Source organism: Oryctolagus cuniculus, chromosome 4, assembly GCF_964237555.1.
Source record: "Oryctolagus cuniculus chromosome 4, mOryCun1.1, whole genome shotgun sequence".
Lineage (NCBI taxonomy): Eukaryota > Metazoa > Chordata > Mammalia > Lagomorpha > Leporidae > Oryctolagus > Oryctolagus cuniculus.
In genome coordinates this window covers 78,070,763-78,095,890 of record NC_091435.1, presented here as the reverse complement: position 1 = coordinate 78,095,890, position 25,128 = coordinate 78,070,763, and the positions used below count along the sequence as shown (strand labels likewise).

At 36.9% G+C, this 25,128-nt stretch overlaps 1 protein-coding gene and 1 pseudogene across 3 annotated transcripts in view; both read left to right on the top strand.

Moving 5' to 3' along the window:
- The window catches only part of IQCB1 (IQ motif containing B1), a 59,272-nt gene that overhangs the window by 18,699 nt on the left and 15,445 nt on the right, over positions 1-25,128 (top strand). For all 3 annotated transcript variants that reach the window (XM_008266849.4, XM_008266848.4, XM_002716635.5), the window contains 4 exons: positions 613-712; positions 14,144-14,322; positions 16,554-16,663; positions 18,741-18,850. In XM_008266849.4, the coding sequence (XP_008265071.1) occupies positions 613-712; positions 14,144-14,322; positions 16,554-16,663; positions 18,741-18,850 (499 nt within the window). The remainder of the gene's footprint in view (positions 1-612; positions 713-14,143; positions 14,323-16,553; positions 16,664-18,740; positions 18,851-25,128) is intronic.
- Positions 4,378-5,012, top strand: LOC138849295 (non-histone chromosomal protein HMG-14 pseudogene; annotated as a pseudogene).

Genomic DNA, 25,128 nt, shown 5'->3' with positions numbered 1-25,128 from the left:
ATAAATAAAATATAAAAAAAGAAAATATACTCTGTTCTAGGACACATTAGCCCATGTGATAACTGTTATTGCAGATGAAGAAATGGAAGTTCTGAGAGATTAAACAACTTAGAAAAAAATCCAATTCCACGTCATAAGAACTGCTTAGAATCTAAAAATTGTAACTAATCAAAGCAAAAAGATTGTACTTAATGTTTTCATTATTGTTTAAAATATTATGTAGCAAAATTATTTTTCAAGAACTTGACAATTGATAGTTATCCATGATATAATTGCCTTAATATTCTGTCACAGCCATGGGAAATTTGGTTTTATTTACTGAAATTCATAGGTAGAAAAAGAATTCAAACTAGGATATATTATTTTACTTGAAATTTAAAGAGAAAAATAATAAATTCTTAGCTTGACTATAACTATTCATAAAAGTGGGATGACTGTTATTTATAGCTGTTTAAGATTTCTGCATCTTAAAATCATCTTTTTTTAGGCTACATAAAGCCAAGAAGTTTAACAGAAATGGTCACACTTTGATGTGGTTTAAAAAGAATAAAATCCCATTTTTGTTATCATAGAATCTTTGCTTTAATTTTCCTCCTTTTTTTCTTCCTTTAGTACTACAAAGTGATCATTTCTTACACTTACTGCAAACTGACAATGTTCAAATAGGAGCTACACTTATGACTCTGCTACAGAATATACTACTGATCAACAGGTGACTTGGTTTTATAAAATGTTACTGATTTTTATTTTTTACCAGAAACATTACCAATTTTCTAATTTTGCTAAAAATCAATTGTATGTGATTTTTCAATGACACAAAAGCTCTCTTGCCATTGTCTTTCAGGAAACATTAATATATGCATTACAAAAGATGAGAAATTTATTATCAAGTTGGTATCTTATCTCAGAGGTTAACAAGATTTTAGGTAAAATCTCAGGCTTAACAAAGACAGTCTGTCATATCTAAGAAAAATATTGTAACACAATAAAAAATGCTTAATCAGTGTTTATTAGTAAGCATCAAGCTCAGTATTGTGATAGGTATATTAAAGAAATAATAGTTCCACAGATCAAAATGGAAAGTTAGTGTACACATAGTTGGAATAATTCATTATTTCAGTTCAGAATGAGTATGGCTTTATTAAGCAGCTACTGTATACTAAGTATTATACTTGTCATTACATGTACAAAATTGAATAAGATATAAACCTTATCTGCAAAGAGCATATGGTAAAGTAGAAGAGACAGACATAAAACCATAATTGTAATGTATTACCCTGTAATGTTAAAGTTGTGCTTAAGTGTTAAAGGAGCTTCTAACCCAAGCTGAGGGATGATTACTTCCTGGAGAAAGTAACACATCAGATAAATGTTTAAGGATGATAAATTTGTCATGGAGGACTGGGAAAAAGTAGTATTTCCTGGTAAAGGTGACAAAATATGTAAAAGCACAGACGTAAAGAAAACATGCAGAGCCTGGAAAGTAAGTATAATTCATTGTTGTTGCATATGAAATTCAGAATCAGAGGTGGCTAGCAAGTCTTGAAAAACTTAGATGCTGTGTTAAGGAAACTAAGTCTTATTCTGTAGGCAATGAGAACTAGTGATTATGTTTTAGTTTTATTACTCAGTGACTCTGGAGGAAATATTTAAGGTAAAAAACTATAGACAAAGAAGGCAGTTAGAGAAAATAGTCATGCTAATGCAATGGAAGTAGTGAAATCTTGATTCTGGGCACTGGTACTTGGGAAGTTAGTTTAAAATTAATTAAAATCATCAAAATCTCACTTCTAATTAACTTGGAATAAAAGGGATGGATTTATCCTCCCACTTGAAGAAAAAAAAAGATGTCATAATACATCAGTTTTCAGAAAACTGAACATCAGTTCATGAAAGAAAGAGAGCCAAAGAAAACGAAATAAACCAGATAAATTTAACAATTTTCCTAGCTTATGCTACTGAGTTTCCAGACTGTGGTGTAGGAAGCGCTATAGCAGTCAGCTTCAGTTGAAGAGATAGAGCCGTAAGATTTTTGGGGAAAGGAGATAGCTTAGTTCACAAGATAGAAGCTCAGATGAGAGCTATGTAGAACTGCAGATGTGCTGAAGGTTGCCTTCAGCCATGTAGTATTGATCACCAAGTAAGTGTGAGGAAACTACCAAAGGACAGGGAAAACAGTAATCCAGAGGGATTAAAAGAAGTTTACACAGGGCCAGGAATAATGCTTGTCTCCAACAAACTGGAAAACCTCATAAATAATTTGGCATTAGGTAGAGTATTCAAGAAGATGTTACCTTAGTAATTAAAAACACCTGGACCATCCAGACAAATCATAAAATACCTGAGGGGTGAGAATTTGGCCCAGTGGTTAAGATGCCTCTTGAGAAACTTGCATAATTTTTCCGAGTACCTGATCCCTAGCTCTGGCTTCTAGCTCCAGCCTCCTGCTAATATAGACCAAAGCAGGTGGCAGGAATGGCTCCAGTGATTGGGTTCTCCTACCTACCCGAGAGACTTAGATTTAGTTCCTGTTCCCTGGCTCCTGGCTTCAGCTTAGCCCAGCCCTGGCTGTTCTGGGCATTTGGCTAGTGAACCAGCAGATAGGAGCATGTGCTCACTCACTCTTGCTCTCGCTCTCTCTCGATAGATAAATGTTTAAAAAAACAAGACCCTATGGCCGGCGCCGCAGCTCAATAGGCTAATCCTCTGCCTGCGGCGCCAGCACACCGGGTTCTAGTCCCGGTTGCTCCTCTTCCAGGCCACCTCTCTGCTGTGGCCCGGTAGTGCAGTGGAGGATGGCCCAAGTCCTTGGGCCCTGCATTCTCATGGGAGACCAGGAGAAGCACCTGACTCCTGCCTTCGGATCAGCGTGGTGTGCCAGCCGCAGCGGCCATTGGAGGGTGAACCAACGGCAAAGGAAGACCTTTCTCTCTGTCTCTCTCTCTCACTATCCACTCTGCCTGTCCAAAAAAAAAAAAAAAAAAAAAAAGAAATCAAGACCCTAAAGGTTCAAAGTGTTTCCAAACTATCTGCATTTTGAAATCTTTATTTGTGTAGGGTATACAAATCCTGGAAATGCAACATGCTTCAATTTGTCTTTAAAAGGAAAGAAAATCCTGCTTGTGCTTTCATACAATATTTGCTTTTGCTTTGATCACTCATTTTTTCTCTTCCTTTAGTCCTATATAGTGATTGTTTCTTGTATTTAATGAAAACTTACTATGATTTCATAGAATGTACTGTCATATTTTACTGAACATACTACAGCTAGAAGAAATGACTTGATTTTAAAAATGTTAATTTTTTTCTGTCAGCTCCAACAAAATAAAATTCACAGAGTCTTGCTTACAGCAAAATATGAGGCATTTAACAAAACACGAAAACAAGACCTATAATGAGATGAATCAGTTGGTTAAAATGACACATGATAGAATTAATCAAGGACATTAGGACAATTATTATAACTGTATTCCGTATATTCAGAAAGTTAACTAGGGAGCTGTGTGCTGTAAAACTAAGTTGAACGTCTTATTTTTTTCCAAAGATTTAATTACTTGAGAGGTAGTTACAGAGAGAGGGAGAGACAGAGAGAGAGGTCTTCTATCCCCTGGTTCACCCCCAAAATGGCCACAGTGGCTGGAGCTGGGCCAATCTGAAGCCAGGAGCCAGGAGCTTCTTCAGGGTCTCCTACGTGGATGTAGGATCCTCAGCAGTTGGGCCATCCTCCACTGCTTTCCAAGGCCACAAGCAGAGAGCTGGATCGGAAGAGGAGCAGTTGGGACACAGATTGGCACCCATATGGGATGCCAGTGCTGCAGGCAGAGGCTTAACCTATTACACAGCTCTGTGTCCACTCAGCTGAACTTCTACAAATGAAAACTACAATGTCTCAGATGGAAAATACACTGGATGGAAAAATAGCAGATTAATCTTACAAAATATTAGTGACTTTTAAGACATCAATAGAAACTGCAAAATGAAACAGAAGAGGAAATTTTTTTTAAAAAAAGGAATGAAAACTCATTGAGTTGTGGGACAGCTTCAAGCAGCCTTATAGGTTTAATCAGAGCACCTAAAGAGATAGTATGATTAGGGAAAAAAATTGAATAATGACCAAGATTTTTCCAAATTTGATGAAAACTATAAACTTGAGTTTCAAAAATCTTGTTGAATCCCAAGAACAATAGATATGAAGAAAAAATCTACATTAAGGCACGTGTTAAAGTATTCTTAACAATGATCAATAGAAAATTTTAGAAGCAACCAAAGGAAAAACATTGTATAGAGGAAGAGTGAAGATAAAGATGAAGTCTTTGTCATTGGAAACAATGCAAGCAAAATACAACTAAGGAACACCTTAAAATTGAGAAAGAAAAAATTGTGACACTAACATTTTGAATACAGTGAAAATATATTTCAAAAACAAACCCAAAGTACCTTTTCAGAAATCATCAGTAGGGTCCCAGCAGCTTGGGTGGCAGTAGGAGCAGCAGCAGCCAGGCAGCCAAGCTTTATGAATGCTCTTGGTGCACTGTGGCCTGCAGGCACCCAGCACGTACCCTCCCACTGCCAAATGCCAAAGAGGAAGGTTAGCTTGGCAGAAGGGATGGTAAAAGAAGAGCCCAAGAGATCCGCAAGGTTCACAGCTAAACCTGCCCCTGCAAAAGTGGAAGCAAAGTCCAAAAAGGCAACCAGGAAGTAAAAGTTCTTGGACAAAAAAGTACAGACAAAAGGGAAGAGAGAAGCAAACTAAAAACAGGCCAAGGTGGCTAACCAAGAAACTAAAGATTTGCCTTCAGAAAATGGAGAAACTAAAAATAAGGAGAATCCAACTTCTGATGAAGCAGAAAAGAAAGAAACCATGTCTGATTAATATACACTGTGTCTTATCAGTGGTTCTTGTCTCGCTTTTTGCACAGTCCAGAGGATTATTTTATCAACTGCTTTGTAATTGCAAGTTTTTTAGTAACTCTAGAAACATTTTTATGGAGGAAAGCCTACTTCACCTTGTTTTTTAGGTGTAAATAGTTTTTTTTAAGAGGTGAAGTCATTTGCCAGTTGTTTATTTTTTGGTACAACCAGAAAATAGTGGAATACTGAATTATGGAAGACTTTGACTTGGTCCTGGGTGTCAGCTTAACATTCCATAGATGGGGGATGTATACTATACATTAGTATACACATATACTAAATGGCAATTTGGAGTCACAGTTGTGCATTTAATATATCTTGAATATTTTCAGTTACTTGCATGTTTAGTAGAATTGTTTCCTATAGAAAACCACTTCTTGTTCTATAGAACTGTGTATACTCTGTAATATCTTTGGTTGTGACAGTCCAGTGTTCCTAATTTTGTTAATGTACAAAGATTGAAAATCTGAGTATGTCATGTGTATGATATTAAATTGTGAATGGGTGAATTTATGTATAACAACAACATTTGAAGATAATGATACTTGATATCCACTTAAGGAAGGGTTGCCTCCAGATTTGAAGCTGGAAAATCACTAGAATAATTTTAAAAAAAGAATGACAATTCATGCTTTTTAGATTTTGGGATGGATATTAAGAATTATGTACAAATTGAAATCTCTGTACTATTTTTCAACACTAGTAAATCTCAATTATGAACAATAACATAAAAGAAATCACAGTAGGCCGGCGCCACAGCTCACTAGGCTAATCCTCCGCCTTGCGGCGCCGGCACACCAGGTTCTATTCCCGGTCGGGGCGCCGGATTCTGTCCCGGTTGCCCCTCTTCCAGGCCAGCCCTCTGCTGTGGCCAGGGAGTGCAGTGGAGGATGGCCCAAGTGCTTGGGCCCTGCACCCCATGGGAGACCAGGATAAGTACCTAGCTCCTGCCATCGGATCAGCGCGGTGCGCCAGCCACAGCGCGCCAGCGGCGGCCATTGGAGGGTGAACCAACGGCAAAGGAAGACCTTTCTCTCTGTCTCTCTCTCTCACTGTCCACTCTGCCTGTCAAAAAAAAAAAAAAAAAAGAAAAGAAATCGCAGTAGACCCATGCTATGAAAAATTTTTAGGGAAATCCTTTAGCTAGAAGGAAAATGGAGTTATGCAAAGGAATAAGAAATAGCAAAAATGGTGGTTATATAGTAAGTATATAAGATTATTTTTCTTGTTGTATTGGGATATATGTATAGTATATTTGTACAAAAATGTATTGTGGGACTTAGAACATGTTTATCAGTAGACTATTATAACAGTATGAGCTTGGGGGAAAGAAATGGTAATGCATTATTTTAAGACTCTTACACTGTACATGAAATGGCATAATATCACTTGAAAGTAGTTTAATAAGTGGAAATATATACTGTGACCCTTAAAGTAATCAATAAAATAATAAAGAATTACAGCTAATAAACAAAGGCAATAAAAATGTATCTTAAAAATACATAATCTGAACCAAGGCAGTAAAACAAAGGAGAAAATGAATACAGGACAAAACAAAAAATAAGTGGTAAATGTAAACCTATCTGTATTAGATGTAAATGCTTTAAAAAAGCCAAATTAAAAGAGATTTACAGATGAATTTTTTTAAGATTTATTTAGTTGAAAGAGTTACACAGAGAAGGAGAAGCAGAGAGAGAGAGAGAGAGAGAGAGAGAGAGAGAGAGAGAGGTCTTCCATCCACTGGTTCACTCCCCAACTGGCCACAACAGCCGGAGCTATACCACTCCGAAGCCAGAAGCCAGGAGCTTCTTGCAGGTCTCCCACACAGCTGTAGGGGCCCAAGGACTTGGGCCATCTTCTACTGCTTTTCCAGACCATAGCAGAAAGCTTGATCAGAAGTGGAGCAGCCAGGACTCAAACTGGCACCCATATGTGATGTCGGTACTTCAGCCGGCAGCTTTAACTATGCCACAGCGCCAGTAGATGGGATTTTTAAAAGTAAGAACCTATTTGCAGCCTACTAGATATGCACTTTAAATATAAGGACACTAATACTTAAAAGGATTAAAAAAAATACTGTGTTAATGCAGACAATGTTAGTATCAGACAAATTTCAGAGCAAAGAATATTACCAGTGATAAAAATGGTTATTTTCTAATCATAAAAATGTGAATTTATCAAGAGGATCATGTTTCTTGATCTAATAGTTTCCAAATACATGAGCAAAAATTGATAGAATTGCAGGGAGAAATAAATCCTCAGTGAACATGAAAGATGTCAAATATGCCTGTCTTGATAATTGATAGAATAATTAGACAAAAATTAGGATGATTATAAAAGATTTCAACCACCATATCAAACAACTTGACCTAAATGACTTTTTTGGTAAATATTTATTTATTTATTTATTTATTTATTTGAAAGGCAGAGTTACCGAGAGGCAGAGACAGAGAGAGATGTCTTCCATCCTCAGGTTCACTCCCCAGATGGCTGCAACAGCTAGAGTTGGGCCGATCTGGAGCCAGGAGCTTCTTCCGGATCTCCCACACAGGTGCAGGCCCAAGCATTTGGGTCATTTTCTACTGCTTTCTCAGGTCATAGTAGAGAGCTGGTTCAGAAGTGGAGCAGCCAGCACTTGAACCAAGCCCATATGGGATGCTGGCACTGCATCCGAAGGTGGCGGCTTTACCTGCTAGGCCACAGCACTGGCCCCCTGAATGACATTTTTAGGACATTCTATCAAAAGACAGCAGCATATACGTTCTTTTCAAATGCAAATGGAACATTACAAAAAGGCCATATCCTGGGCCATAAAACATGTCTCAATAAACTTAAAAGGATTTATGTACTAGAAAGTGTGTCTTGTGGCCTGAGTAGAATTTGTTGGAAACTGGTACCAAGAAGATCTCTAAAATGGCCCCAAATATGGGGAAACAATACATTTAAATAAGCCACAAGACTAAAAAGTGAAATTAGAAATCATTTATAAGTAAATGGAAATTCAAATACAACATGAGAATTTCTGGTAGGCATCTTAATTAAAACTTTACTGAGAGGAAAATTTATCTCATTAATTCTTACGTTAGAACAGAAGAAAATTCTCAAATCATTGACCTCTGCTTCCACCTTAAGAAGCTAAGGAAAGGGAAGTTAAACTCTAAGCAGAAGAAATAAAATTTGAAACAAATGAATAAAATAGTAAATGATAAGAGGAGAGAAAATAAATGATTCCACAAAATTGTTCTTTGGGAAGATTAATGACATTAATAAGCCTGTAATGAGTTATTAGGTAAGAAAAAGAACACAAACTATCAATATCCAGGATTACAGGGTAACAGTGTTTGCACAAAGGAATAATATGAACAACTTAATGCTTCTAACTTTAGCAACTTAGATGGAGTGGACAAATTCTTTGAAAGACACAAACTACCAAAATTCACTAAAGAAATAATAGATAACCCTGTTTACACCTTAGATAGCTATAAAACAAAATGAATTTATAAATTGAATTTATAACAAAATATCCCTGCAAAGAAAACCCCAGGTCTGGATGCCTTATTCACTTAAATTCTACTAAACATTTAGGGAAGAAATAATCTAAGAAGACTAGAAAGTTGAAGAGAAGGATGGGGCCGGCACTGTGGAGTAGTGGATAACGCCATTGCCTGCAGTGCCAGCATCCCATATGGGCACCGGTTTGACTCCCAGCTGCTCTACTTCCAATCCAGCTCTCCACTATTGCCTGGGAAAGCAGTGGAGGATGGTCTAATCCTTGGGCCCCTGCACCCGCATGGGAGACTTGGAAGAATCTCCTGGCTCCTAGCTTCGGATCAGCACAGCTCCGGCCGTTGCAGTCAATTGGGAATTGAACCAGCGGATGGAAAACCTCTCTGTCTCTCTCTCTCTCTCTGCCTTTCCTACTCTCTCTGTGTAACTCTGACTTTCAAATAAACTAATTAAAAAAAATTAAGGAAATATTTCCCACCTCATTCTGTGAGGTTAGCATTACAATAGTACCAATGCCGAAGACATGATAAAAGAAAACCACTCATCAATATATTTATTAAAGTAGATGCAAACATTGTAAACAAAGTTTTAGTGAATTGAATACAACAATGTATTAAAAGGTTAGTCCATCATTAATTAGTTAGATTTATCTCAGAAATTCGGGACTGGTGTATAATTAAAGTCAATCAGTGTAACATATTAAACTGAAAAAAGCTGTATCAATAGATAAAGAAGTTTTGACAAAATCTAAAACCTGCTCCTGAGCAAGAAAATGGGGAAACTTCCTCAGCATATTGAAGGGCAACAAGTAGAATCCTACCACTATCATTATACTTGTTGGTAAAATTTCATAGTCAACCTGTATGATCAGGAACAAGACAAGGATGTCTACTCTTACCCAATTCTATTTAACATTGTACTAGAAGTTCTAGCCAGTAAGGTGTACTATGGAAAAAAAAAAAAAAAAGAACCCATCACAGAAAATAATAAGTGAAGCTTTCTGTCTTTGGTGATAATACTGTTATCCATGTAGAAAACTGACAAAATATACAAAGGAATTTCTAAAATTGAATTTAAAAGAGTTGTTAGAAACAAAATTGATTTAAAAATATAAATTGAATTTTTATATCCATTAGTTAACACTTAAATTTTAAAAATTAATTGCAATTTACATTAGCATAGAAAATATAAAATATGTAATTTAATGGTAAATCTGAAGATGCAAAAGACCTATTCCCTGAAAGTTATAAGACATTTAAGAGTGAAATAATATATAAGTAAAGGATATACTGGGTAGTATATTTTTTTAAGGTTTTATTTATTTGAGAGGTAAAGTTGCAGAGGGAAAGAGAGAGAAGGGTCTTCCATCCCTGGTTCACTCCCCAAATGGCCACAATGGCCGGAGCTAGGCTGAAGCCAGAAGCCAGGAGCTTCTGCCAGATCTCTCATGTGGGTGCAGGCTCCCAAGCACTTGGGCCATCTTCCACTGCTTTCCCAGGCCATAAGGAGAGAGCTAGATTGGAGGAGGAGCAGCAGCCAGGACAAGAACCCAGCGCCCATATGGAATGCTGGTACCATAGGGGGAGGCTTAGCATACTGTGCCACAGCGCTGGCCCCGCTGTGTAGTATATCTTTAAAACCAGTGAGAGTCCTGTTGTAGAACTTGCAGAGCTGATTGTACAATTTGTAAGAAAATCAAAGGATTCAAAATAGCCTAACCAGTTTTGAAAAATGAAGCATGATTGGAGAACTACAGTAATTTTAAGACATTTATAAAGCTACAGTAATTAAAACAATGTTTATTAAAACATTCGTTTGTCTTTGATGGAACAGAATAGAGTCAGAAATAGACTTACACATATATAGGTAGTTGATTCTCAATGGAAATGAAACATCATTCATTGGGGAAAGGAACTTGTAAAAATGTTGATGAGGCCAGCGCTGTGGCTCACTAGGCTAATCCTCCACCTGCAGCGCTGGCACCCTGGGTTCTACTCCTGGTCAGGGCGCCGGATTCTGTCCCGGTTGCCCCTCTTCCAGGCCAGCTCTCTGCTCTGGCCTGGGAGTGCAGTGGAGGATGGCCCAAGTCCTTGGGCCCTGCACCCGCATGGGAGACCAGGAGAAGCACCTGACTCCGGGCTTCGGATCAGCGTGGTGCACCGGCTGCAGCGGCCATTGGAGGGTGAACCAATGGAAAAGGAAAACCTTTCTCTCTCTTTCTCTCACTATCCACTCTGCCTGTCCAAAAAAAAAAAAAAAAAAAAAAAAAAAGTTGATGGAACAATTGGCTATCAGTATGCAAAGGAAAGAATTTATACCTTTCATCATATATAAAAATTAACTCAAAATACATGAAGACCTAAATGTAAAACCTATAATATACAACTTCTTGAAGAAAAATATAAAACCCTTTTGATCTTGGATTGAATGAATCTTTCCTAGGTTCTTTGTTATGACATCCAAATTTAAATCTATAAAATAATAAATTGTTAGGGCCGGTGCTGTGGTGTAGTGGGTAAAGCCACTACCTGCAGTACCAGAATCCCATATGGGCACCGGTTTGAGTCCCTGCTCCTCTACTTCCGATCTAGCTCTCTGATATGGCCTGGGAAAGCAGTACAAGATGGTCCAAGTGCTTGAGCCCCTGCACCCACATGGGAGACCAGGAAGAAGCTCCTGGCTCCTTGGCTTCAGGTTGGCATAGCTCTGGCCATTGCGGCTAATTGAGGAGTGAACCAACAGTTAGAAGACCTTTCTCTCTGTTTCTCCTTCTCTCTCTCTTTGTAACTCTTTCAAATAAATAAATCTTTTAAAAACTAATAAATTGTTTATACTTAAATTAGACTTCATCAAAATGTAAAAAGTCTTCTTCACATAAATAATTAAAAGTTAATTGGGAGAAAATTTTTACAAAGCAGAAATTTAATAACTGCCAATTTGAAAAATAGGTAAAAGATGAGGACATTTCATGAATATATAAGCAAAAAAGCACATGAAAAGATGTTCAGTAGAGATACCACTATATCCCTGCTTAATGACTGAAATTTAAGCTCTGTTCCAAGTGTTGACAAAGATGTGAAAGGAACTGATCTCTCATTCACTGCTGGTGGGAATATAACACAGTACATTTACTTTGGAAAATAGTTTGGTGGTTGATTAACACACTAAACAAACTATGATATTATATCCACTCCTCTCCTAGGTATTTGCCCAACAGAAATGACAGTATCCATACAAAAATTTATACACAAATGCTCATGACAACTTTACTTGTAATAGCCAAGGACTAGAAACAACTTAAATGTCCATCCAAGGTAAATAAGCTGGTATATACATACAGTAGAATACTAATTGGCAATAAACAGAAATGGATTATTCAGTACAACACTGGTGAATGTAAAAATAATTATGCCAGTGAAAGAAACCAAGCAAAAGAAGTATAGAATGATTCCATTTATATAAAATTCAGTAAATTACAAAGTAATTTCTAAAACTAGACAACAGATCAATGGTCAGCAGGGATTGGAGGTTTGGGGAGCTGGAGGAGGGACTTTCTTTGAAAGATGATGGATATATTCCTTATTTGTATTGATGAAACACATTAAACTGATCAAACTGTATGCACTAAATATGTGCAGCTTGTTATATATATATCAGTCATAATAAAACTATTAACTAAAATCAGGACTTAGTGTTTTAATTTGGAATAAAATAAAAGGTATAGTCAGGTATGACACTGTGTTGGGAGATGAGACAGACTGGTATGTGGAATTATAAGCAGCTGATTTTGTGAGACGTTTGATGAATTCAGTACTGGTTTTGTTGAGCATGGGTAGTTCAGGTAGTAAAATAAGTTTCATACAAAAACTTGTACACAAATGTTCATAGCAGCTTTGTGATAGCCAAGAACTAGAAATGACTTTAATGTCCATCAATAGATAAACTGGCTTATGGAAGAGATCTTGCCTAGAATTACAGATTTACAAATTAGTAGTTTACAAGAGATAGTTTAAAACATGAGAAAAGATGAGAACAGTGGTAAATTTGAATAGTTTGAGGGGGGAAAATGGATTGAAAGTGGAGCCCTGGGGAATAATTTTTTTGGGATATTTAAGGATAATAAGTGCATGAAGAAGACAAAAACAATGGTCATAAATGTGTATGTAGAGGAGTAATGGTGAGACCAGAACATTGGACCACAGAAGCTAACTGAGTAGAGTAACAGGTCTCGGAAAATAAGCACTGAGTGATAGATATATAAGGGAAGAGTTCATAGCACATTATCTTTTAATTCCATATTTCTGCAAACTTAACGAAAAACTCTATATGTGACAATTGGAGAGTAAATTGATGAACTTACCAGAATTATAGTAAAGTAGTAAGGGAAAAAGCTGCAGTAACTTGAAAAATGAGTGGGAGATGAGGAAGTGGAGACAGGGAAGTGTGAATTAGAAGAGAAACAGACAGGACAGTCTAGAGAGGATTTTTTAAGATTAGGAAAGTAAACATTTAAAAGCATCTTAACCAGTATAATATATAAGGTCTTTGTGGAATATGAACTGAAGATTTCTATCATACTGGGATATGGATGTCTCGAAGGTGTTTTGAGCATATTTTTACCTAAGTTGAATGTGGAATGATGTGGAATGATACAGGGAAAGGAATGAGCAATAGGAAGAAGAGCCATGCAATAGCTGAAGTGCCAAGGTGACAGAACAGGTATCAGAAAGATTCCCAGGTATTTTGATTGGATGATTTGAACTCTTTCAACTTGAGATTTTTAAATTTAGGACAGATATGGACTTTTTTTCTCATAAAATTGTTTTAGTCACTACTAATTTTCAAAAAAACTGAAAACATGACTCTTGGGCAGTTAGAAAATTTAGCCAGACAAAAATTTTATTCAACTCAGTAATTAGTGAGTAATTAATGTTTATGTATGTTCAAAGGAGAATTTGTCAAGGGAATGTAGAAATGAATTTGTTAAATTAAAACAATCTTACTAATAGAAAAAAACTTTAATGTTTATGAAGCAATATATAGTAGGCTTTACAATTGTGTTTTGTATTGAACAAAAATCATTTGCATTATCTACTTGCCCTCAGAATCATTGTCATTGTCCATTTTCTCCTAGTCTATATCTATTTTTACAGAATTATAAAATGTCTTAATAGTATGTAGAAAGAGATACCACATACTTCTTACGGGGATTTAGTGAAAAGACACTCTGTGATTAACTCCTTTTTAGGAAATTTTTCTTGACATCAGTATTGCAAGATGAAGTTGCCAGTATAATGAAGGAACAACTAAAGGAAATATAAAGTTTCTCCTTTATATTTAGTACATGATCTTCATGCATCATTTAGCAACCAACCCTATATTATGTTAGGATTTTCTCCTATTGTTGCCTTGATTCACCTGTTACTTAACATTTTGCACATTTATCTTTCCTTCTCAATTTGATTGCACGTTTCTATGAAGAGATGGCCTTTGGCTATTTTGTTTTTTTCTGTTGTATCTAGCACGATACCTTGCACACAGTAGGAATTCAGTAAATATTAGCTTACTTAATACGATATATTCTTGGAACCAAGCTATATATTTACAACATTGATTATCTTCTTGGATCAGGCCATAATCAGATATCATATTAGTGAATCTTATTTCAAATTTGGTGTGATACCTGTGCATCAGTTAGTAATAATACTTTTTTTTTTCCTATTAGTGGTGATTTACTCAGAATAGAAGGAAAAATCTTGCATTCAATTTTAGATGAAGTTGTCTTCAAGCTGTTATCAACTCCTAGTCCAATCATAAGAAGTACTGCTACAAAACTCCTGCTGTTAATGGTTGAATCCCATCAGGAAATTTTGATTTTACTGAGACTAAGTGCCTGCTACAAAGGTAGTGCATACATTCATTTTTTTCTTGGGATTCTCAAAAATAAAATTTATATTAATGGCTTATGAATAACAAAATGTTAATAGCAATTCAGAAAATGTTTAATCAAGTTAACTTTATGACTCAGAAGATGGCATGTGGTCCTTTGCTGATGGAGTTACAATAAATATTTACTCCCTCTCTGACAAAAAGTTCTGTGTTGAATATACCATATAAAAAGATCCATGACCTTATCAAAATTAGCTTTAGTGGAGAAAATAGAACTGTACCTAAGAGGTTGATAGCTCCTTTGATCTTTATATCAGTTAATATATTATTCTTCAACTTCTGCACTGCCTTTCCTCAACAACAAAAAGCAGTAAAAAATTCTGTTTTGCCTCCAAAATCAAAACCTGTGAATTGAGAAGTTAGACATTTTATTTACTTAAATTTGAAAGAGCTTCTATCCACTGGTTCACTCCAGGTGCCCATAACCCCCCAAGACTGGGCCAGACCAAGGCTGGGAGATGGGTCTTACTTGTGTGAGTCCACATTGGTAGAAAGCTGGAATTGGGTGCAGAGTTGGCACGCCAATACAGGATATGGACATTTTAACCAGTTTCTTAGACAACTAGTCCAAATGCCAGACCCCCAAAGGCAGAAATTTTGATGATAAAAGCACTCAGTGGATTTCTATTCTCACGTAATAGCTTTTGTTTAATTATTACATATCAGACAGTGTTCTGTTGTGTATCTTACATGTATTAAAATATTTCATCTTAGGGGCTGGCACTGTGGCACAGCATATTAAGCTGCAGTTTGTGGTGCCAGCATCCCATATGAGTGCTGGTTGGAGTTCTGCCTGCTCCACTTTTGATCCAGGTCACTGCTAAAATGCCTGGGAAAGCAGCAGAAAATAGCACAAGTCCATTGAAGACTCAGATGGAAATCCAGGCTCCTGACTTCGGCCTGGCCCAGTCCTGGCCATTCTGGCCATTTGGGGAGTAACCAGCAGATTGAAGATCACTCTGATCACCTTTCAAATAAATATATTTCATAAAAATTAATCTTTATAACAACCCTATTTATAGATAATCATTACCTTGTTTTATAAATATGGGAAAATTAGGTAATTTATCCAAGATTATACATTGTGGTCTTTTTTAATAAAAAAATATTTATTTTTATTTTATTTAAAAGGAAGAGAGAGACAAACATAAATCTATCTGCTAATTTATTCTCAAAATGCCTGCAATAGCCCGTGTTGGGCCTGGCTGAGGCTAGGAGCCTGGAACTGATTCTAGGTCTCCCATGTGTGTGGTAGGAACCCTGCTACTAAGCCACCACCTGTTGCTTCCAGGGTATATATTAGCCAGGAAATAGAACTGGGAGCAGAACTGAGACTGGAACTTGGAGCAGAACTCCGACATGAGATAATGTGCATCTTGTAAGAAGTGAGGGAGAGTAATCGCTGGAAGTAGAAATCTCTAATTGATATTGTGTCAGATAGACTTTTTTCAAAGCTACAGTCAGATTCCTACAGAAGTATGAATGTCACACAAAGTTCATTAAAAGTAATTTTACCTTAATACTTTTTTCTTGACTCAATAACAGAACTTACTCAAGTTCCTAAAGATACTTAATAGTTATTAATATTGCTTACTGCTGAAAACTTAGTCTTGAGGAGACTATAGGTCTTCAAGAAGTTCATGGAAAATGTATATTATGAAAAAAAACTATGCATGGATTTCTAAAAAGTTTTATACCAAAATAAACATCTTTTAGTCCCATTTTCTCTTAAACTTTGGAAATGCCCTTGTATAAGGTGTGGAAAAATCCATGTAGTGTCTTTCCTACTTGTACACTGCTATTTTTACTTTATTTATATTAACCATGTACATTATAGTATGTCATACCAATATGCCCTGAGTGTAGTACTGTGTGTCTTTTACCATGTGTTATTTTGGGATGAAAATTCAGTATCCTTGTGTTATACAATTTCTATAATATTTGCTAAAGAACTAATTGATTTGCCTCAAATTATATGTTACTGTATATTTTATGTAATAATAACTTGAATAATTACAACATGCTTAAATGCTGCCATTGGTAGGTATTTATTGGGTATGCATTCATAATAACTTTTCTTTTTTAAATGTTCCAGTATAATGTGTTTGTGTTCAAAGAGAAAAAAGTTTATCTCTGAATTACCATTACTAATACTGATAGTTACATCTTTGTTTATTATATTTCAGGACTCAGAAATCTGCTAAACAAACAGGAAACTGGGACAGAATTTAGTCAACAACTTAGTCAGCTCGTTGACCTTTTAAGCCCTAAGACCTATAAAGAAGTGGAAGAACAGGTATTAAGTTGCAAAAATAATTTGTGTGATATTTGTTAAGTGTATTAAACTTCAGTATTCCTTAAGTATCCTGCAGTTTCTATTTATATGTTAAGCAAAATGCTTCCCCCAAAATAGAAATATCTTTCAAATTTTCTCTAACCATTTAGCCTACCATTAAGCATAATTTTCTATCTGTTTGTAGATATCATCATCTCATTTTTTTTCAGAATTTTTCATGAAATCCCCAACTCTAACATTTACTTTCTTTTATCTCTAAGCTATTCAAATATTTTTCATTGTTTTTTTCCAAAAAATGTCTAAAATTGTAGCAAACTGCATATATGGTCACCTATAATCTACTTATTCTTTAAGATATAACAATAATGGTTTTTACCTCCATACAAGGAATTTTATGACTAAACCTTACTTATTAGTTTCAGGAAGTTGTTATTTTATCATTCTTTCTCTTGTATACTTAAAATGATGTCTCCAGATAGCACATTCCATAGGTAGAAGCAGATAGCTTTCTGATTCCCAGATAAAAACTTAAATACAGAAAACAGACTTAAATGTAAAATAGCTAAGAATGTTTTTAATTTAAAAAGAAATGGGGACATATCCAAAATTCCAAACCAAAATAATCATAAATTTGAAAATAGTAGCAAGAATCATGAAAATAAGTCTAGTTAGGAGGAAGAAGGAGAGAATCTGGAAAAAAGAGCACACAGATGGGGAATTCCCTCTTCCTGTTTATGAACCTTCACAAGTCTAGGACTAATCTCAAAGCTATGCATATGCTGGACAGACACAAGACAGCATACCAAAAGCTCACAGAATTAAACAGGTTGGAACAACCACTCACAAAAGGTCAACAGAGCTTATAGTCCGAACCTAATCAGGTTAATTGTAATTAAATAGAAACATTAACTTGTTAGCTCAAAATAGATTATGAATGGTTGGGCAGAACTATGAAATCTTTGCAATCTAGAAATGTGGTTAGTCAGGGAGAAATTTGGAATTAACTAGACCATGTTCAGACATTGCCTGAATCTAACATACCACCTTAGGGAAGTGTAGTTTAGTATTCTTAGAACTCTGTGCAGGGTCTATTAAGTTAATGTTGCCTCCTACCCATCTTGTTAAGAGACGGAGAGTAATACTTGACCTGGCCTGGTATTTTCAGAAGTCCGCTTTTTTTTTTTTTTTAACCTTTATTTAACAAATATAAATTTCCAAAGTACAGCTTATGGATTACAGTGGCTTTTTCCCCCTTATAACTTCCCTCTCACCCGCAACCCTCCCCTCTCCCACTCTCTCTCCCCCTTCCATTCACATCAAGATTCATTTTCAATTATCTTTATATACAGAAGAGCAGTTTAGCATATATTAAGTAAAGATTTTAACAGACTGCACCACACAGACACACAAAGTGTAAAGTACTGTTTAAGTACTAGTTATAGCATTAATTCACATTGTACAACACATTAAGGACAGAGATCCTACATGAGGAGTAAGTACACAGTGACTCCTGTTGTTGACTTAACAAATTGACACTCTTGTGTATGGCGTCAGTAATCACCCTAGACTCTTGTCATGAGTTGCCAAGGCTATGGAAGCCTTTTGAGTTCACCAACTCTGATCTTATTTAGAGAAGGTCATAGTCAAAGTGGAAGTTCTCTCCTCCCTTCAGAGAAAGGTACCTCCTTCTTTGATGGCCCGTTCTTTCCACTGGGATCTCACTCGCAGAGATCTTTCATTTAGGGTTTTGTTTTTTTGTTTTGTTTTGTTTTTGCCAGAGTGTCTTGGCTTTCCATGCCTGCAATACTCTCAAGGGCTGATTCTGAGGCCAGAGTGCTGTCTAGGACATCCGCCATTCTATGAGTCTGCTATGTATCCCACTTCCCATGTTGGATCGTTCTCTCGTTTTTAATTCTATCAGCTAGTATTAGCAGACACTAGTCTTGTTTATGTGATCCCTTTGGCTCTTATTCCTATCATTATGATCAATTGTGAACTGAAACTGAGTACTTTGAGAAGTCCGCTTTTTAAAAAGTCTCCTATAGATGTCTCTAAATTATTTCTGGCTTAATTTCAGAAACTACATCAAGCAGCTTGCTTGATTCAAGCTTATTGGAAAGGTTACCAAACTAGAAAGAGACTGAAGAAGCTTCCATCTGCTGTGATTGCTTTGCAGAGGAGTTTCAGGTAAAAAAAAAAAAAAAAAATTGGTTAATAGAAGGATGACCTGAGAACCCTACTGCAGTACAGTTAAATGGAAACTTAAAAGTTTTTTAATTCATTTCCAATTTTCTAATGTTTCTCTTCTTGCTTTCATTCTTTTTCTATATGTTTCTGAGTATGAACCCCCCCAGTAACCAGATGTACTTACAAAACAAAGAGACATGATACAAGACAGGATGTGTGTTACCCACTTAAATTTTTTTGTGGGCCAGGCCTATAGAGGGAGCCACTGATGGTTATAAAACCTTCAAAACCAGTAATTGTCATAATTATTTTAAAAAATGAATATATAAAGGTTTAATGATGTTAATCTAATTTTATTGATTGAATTTGGCATGGATTGTGATGGGCCTTGAAATATGACAATTTATTATTTCTGTGTATTTCAAGTAGACTGATTGTGAAAGACTGAAGTCATGGCCTGCTCTCTGAAAGGACTAACCCATCCAGATTCTTAGAGGTGACAGAAAGAAGAAAGAAAAGGAATGACCTAGCTTCTGGGTCACTTATGATATAGAGCAGAGCCATTCAGAAGTGATTTTTCCTGCAGCCTCTCCTAAAGCCAAATTTTAGTTTACTGAAATGAAACTGACATAGGGGCCGGTGCTGTGGCAGTGGGTTAATGCCCTGGCCTGAGGCACCGGCATCCCATGTGGGCGCCAGTTCCAGTCCCGGCTGCTCCTCTTTTGATCCAGCTCTCTGCTATGACCTGGGAAAGCAGTAGAAGATGGCCCAAGTCCTTGGGCCCCTGCACCCACATGGGAGACCCGGAGGAAGCTCCTGGCTTCTGGCTTCAGATTGGCACATCTCCGGCCATTGCGGCCATCTGGAGAGTGAACCATCGGATGGAAGACCTCTCTCTCTCTCTCTCTCTCTCTCTCTCTCTCTCTGCCTCTCCTTCTCTCTTGTGTTACTCTTTCAAGAAAAATAAATAAATAAAAAGAAACTGACATAGCATAGATGTAAACTTTTAAGAAAAGTGAGACTTTTGCTTTTAATAACTGCAACTGCATTTCTCATTTAAACATAGTTCTGGAGCTCAAAATACTATATTATCACAGGATCAAAAACACTGAAGTCATTCTGTCTGTGTTCCTTAGACATCATATTCATTGATAAAAGTTTTGTGCAAAGAAAATGTAAAGTTGACTATGAATGTTATCAGTGGCCTAGTATATGCCAATGATGCCAAGAGATGGATTGGTATATATTTTTATATGGAGTTTAACAGTCTTAAGTTTGTATCCTGCTTCACCTTATTTGCTAAATGACCTTAGACAAGTTGCCTTACCTCTCCCAACCTCAAATTTCCAATCTATAAATTGGGGATAATAGTTTACTTACCTTGTAAGATGGAAATAATATAAAATTTGATGTAATATAAAGTTTTTAGTGTATTATCTGGCACTTAGAAAATGGTAGGAAGTAAAATGTATATGGCACATTGTGTGCCCTTTAAACTTTACAAATATAGTTAGACAAACAGATGCATTAAATGAATTCTGTTCTTGAGAGACAAATGTTATTCATCCAGGATTGCCCAAAGTTTATTGCCTGTCCTACAATGTTTCTTTTAAAAAAAATTTAAAAAGTATTTCTGAGGTAAATAAATTTGAGAAATAACGTGTATTTTCAGAATTTTCAGTATATATTCCTTATTCAAAAGAATCCGAGATGCTCTTGGTATTGCCTTCTGTAGTGTCCTTTGGGTAGTTAATACATACAAATTCTGCTTGCTGTTATCCTCAATTGTCTATCCTCTTATATTTAAAGGTGTCCTTATACCATGGATTCAGATACTTGCCAAATTTGCCTGTTTATATTCTCTTTCAACAAATTTTATTTAATTCCATTCTAAATTTATGAATTCTGTGCTCTGAAATACATCTGTAGAATCTAATTAATATAGCTCTCTTTTAACATGGAAGTTATGGGGTGGGCTTGTAGGCTAGTGCTTAAGATGCTGGTTGGGACATCTAGATTTTGTATCTGTATACCCAGCTCATGACTCCAACCTCCCTACTTGGCCTTTGAACCATGATGGCTCAAGTAGTTGAGTTCCTGCCAACTCATGTGGGAGACCTACATTGAGTTCCAGGCTACTGGTCTTGGGCCGCCCAGCCATTGTGGACATTTTGGGAGTGAACCAGCATTTGAGCTTTATCTCTGTCACTGTCTCTGCTTCTCAAATAAATTATAAGAAGGAAAATTCCTCTGCCTTTTTTATGTAATAAAACCAGAGCAGTTATAAATATTTCAATTTTAAAAGATAAGCCATAAAGCCAAAGAAGTCCTATATTATGTGTTTATTTCCTTTCCAATATTTTGATTTTGGGGTTCTATTTAATTTTTTAATTTCACATTTACTCCTGGCTTCAGCACCTTTCCTCTTCTGTTAGCTGCTGCAGTTTATGCAGCTCTCTCTTGCCTCTTTTGTAGGTGTGAAATCGGACACGACCTCCTAAAATTTATACAAAAATGTGGCCCCTTAAAGTTCCCCAGAAATGCTATCTGGAGTGCCATATGTGCTACCAGAATTTGGGGTGCCATACGATTTCACCATATGCTTACTAATAAATCCCCAATATTAATAAACCCGAGAGGGTTCTTGCCTAATATTTAGAGAAGAATTCTAAATACCAGCACAGATAAATGAGGCAGCATGGTACGTTTAGGCTTTTATTTAGTGCGAAAGGTATCTAGGAAAGTGAAAGTTTTAGTTCAGGTAGGGGAAAGGGCAAGGTCCGGAAACTAGGTAGCATCCATACAAAACCACACGCAGCAAGCACCTCGAGCTGCTGTCCACCGCTTATCCTCGGCAGCAACACAGAGGCCGAGAGAGCCTTTTGCAACACTCCCTGCCTTTTTATATATTTTCCACAGGGGAGTGGCTTGTGGCCAGGTGGGCACTCAGGTATGGTCAGGTAGAGCCTGATATCACACGGGGGCGTGGCGAAGGTATCAGGTAGGGCGTGAAGTCACACAAGGGTGTGGTGAAGGAGTGGTCTTCCAGCTCACAAATCTAATCAGTTTAGCCTGTATGCCTGCCTACTTCAGGTGGACTTTCTGCAAAGGTTATTTCAGTCTCTTTGTGATCAGATCGTGGTCTCAGAGTACTTAGCTCTTTATATGCGTTTTCAGATGAGGAACTGCCCACCACTCACTCTTTTGGGTCCAAATTGATCAGCATTTCTTAGACTCAGCAAGAGGCCTTCATTTACAGTCACACCCTTGCTCAAGCACTTTGATAGGAGTTTCATTTTCATTTAATCATCTCTTATAGTCAGAAACTTATTTTGTTCATTCTTTTCTTTTAGCAGGGTTTTTTTTTTTTAAGATTTAATTTATTTATTTGAAAGACGGTTACAAAGAGAAAGGGAGAGACAGAGAAATTTCATCTGCTGGTTCACTCCTTAAATGTCTGCTATGGGTGGAGCTGGGCCGGCAGAAGCCAGGAGCCAGGAGTTTCTCCCGGGTCTCCCATGTGGGTGCAGGGATCCAAGCACTTGGGCCATCTTTGGCTGCTTTCCCAGGTACATTAGCAGGGAGCTGGATCAGAAGTGGAGCAGCCAGAACTCCAACCAGAATCCCATATTGGTGTTGCAGGCAGCAGCTTTTCTTACTGTACCACAGCACTGGCCCTTAGCAGGGTTTTCTGAAATGGCTAACAGCTGCTCCATTGATTTTGGGGAAAGCTCATAATTTACCTACCCCATCACAGTGTTGATATTTAGGTGTTTTAATTACATGTGTTTGATTTTCCCTTGAAACTGATGGTTATCTTTTCTCTGTTTACCTGAGGCACAGAACTTAGCAACAGTCATTCAGATGAGAGTTTTTTGAGTTAATATCTTACCAGTCATTTCCTTTGTGGAAGTATGATAACATGCCAGATGATCAAACACTATTTTTTGCAAAGAAATCAGTTGAAGATAATCTTGGTTTTTGAGAGATTATAGAAATTCTTTACAAAATAATTGGAATGTTACTAAGTGGGGAAAATAAAATCCAAAATCACCTCAGCTCCTAATAAATGTTTTCAAACATGAAATTAAAGCATAGGCATCCAAGAAGCACACATGTGAACACTTTGTAGTTGTTATTTCAATCACTGAACCTCTCATTTACTGTGTTCCTAGTTTGCATTTTACTTCCACTTTCATGCTTCATAGACTTCATTTTTATCAAATTTCCTAGCTTGCATGTGCAAATTGTTTCCCAAATGCAGTTTTCTGACAGATCAAATGTTGCAGCAGTGCAGTTTTCATTATTACCATGTTTCTTATGCATGGTACCTATAAAATATTGATGATGCAACATTAGATGTTATTACCTACAATCAATTAGAAATTTGAAACAGGTGTGTTTTTTTAACTTTTATTTAATGAATATACATTTCCAAAGTACAGCTTATGGATTACAATGGCTCCCCCCCCATAACTTCCCTCCCACCTGCAACCCTCCCCTCTCCCACTCTCTCTCCCCTTCCATTCACATCAAGATTCATTTTCAATCATCTTTATATACAGAAGAGCAGTTTAGCATATATTAAGTAAAGATTTCAACAGTTTGCACCCACACAGACACACAAAGTGTAAAATACTGTTTGAGTACTAGTTATAGCATTAAATCATGATGTACAGCACATTAAGGACAGAGATCCTACATGAGGAGTAAGTACACAGTGACTCCTGTTGTTGACTTAACAAATTGACACTCTTGTTTATGGCATCAGTAATCACCCTAGACTCTTGTCATGAGTTGCCAAGGCTATGGAGGCCTTTTGAGTTCATCAGCTCCAATCTTATTTAGGCAAGGTCATAGTCAAAGTGGAAGTTCTCTCCTCCCTTCAGAGAAAGGTACCTCCTTCTTTGATGGCCCGTTCTTTCCACTGGGATCTCACTCGCAGAGATCTTTCATTTAGGGTTTTGTTTTTTTGTTTTGTTTTGTTTTTGCCAGAGTGTCTTGGCTTTCCATGCCTGCAATACTCTCATGGGCTGATTACCCTCAAGGGCTGATTCTGAGGCCAGAGTGCTGTTTAGGACATCTGCCATTCAATGAGTCTGCTGTGTATCCTGCTTCCCATGTTGGATTGTTCTCTCCCTTTTTAATTCTATCAGCTAGTATTAGCAGACACTAGTCTTGTTTATGTGATCCCTTTGACTCTTAATCCTGTCATTATGATAAGTTGTGAACAGAAATTGATCATTTGGACTAGTGAGATGGCATTGGTACATGCCACCTTGATGGGATTGAATTGGAATCCCCTGCCACGTGAAACAGGCGTTTTTAAAAAGCAGTCTGAAAGGACATTCTGCTTAGGGCTTGCTCTCTTTTACCCTCTGTAAGTGGACAGAAGACAAAATATTTTTATGTACATGCTGTACAATCCAGAAGTGTGGTTTTTTTGATTGGGGCAGTGGTTCTATATGAGAGGCAAGTTTCTGTCGGCTGTTCTTTGCAAAGGGGCCATACCTACTTGATCTCCAACTTTCAGGAAAAGCAAAGGACCCTCTATTGAACTAGCCCTACATTTTCTCTGGATCCCTTTTTCATTTTATCACAAATGCACACTTGAGGTCTTTTCTACCTTTGATAACAGGGATAAAGAAATTTTGGAACAAAAACTCAGCTTTGGCCTAAGTGAAAAACCAGAGAACACTTAAGTTAAGAAATTGTAAGGAAAAAACCAATCACACATACACAATTTTATCAGAATAATTTTGTGAATTTTTTCTCTCTGCTTTAAAAAGCTTTTTAAACGTGCAATTGTTACTGAAACAATTATACTTAATTGATTTTGCAATTTATACTTAATTGTTTCAACAGAAATTGAGTTGAAAATCGTAACCTTTTTTAACTACACCATTATGAATTCTGGCTGTTAAGACTACAGATGTACAGCCGAGATAGCACAGTTGTTGGCAGTTTAATTCTAGGAAAAGGATCTAAGGGAAAACATGCTCTTGAGAGACAGCATGCAAATTATGTGTATAGATGTAAAATAAATTGTGTGGAGCTGACACTGTGGCATAGGGGGTTAAACCTACCACCTGCAGTGCCCGTATCCCAGCTGGGTGCTGGTTCGAGTCTCGGCTGTTCCGCTTCCAGTCCAGCTCCCTGCTAAAGTACTGGGATAGCTACAGAATATGATACAAGTCCTTGGGCTCCTGCACCCACATAGGAGACCATGAAGAAGCTCCTGTCTTCAGACCAGCCCAGCTCTGGCTATTGCAGCCATT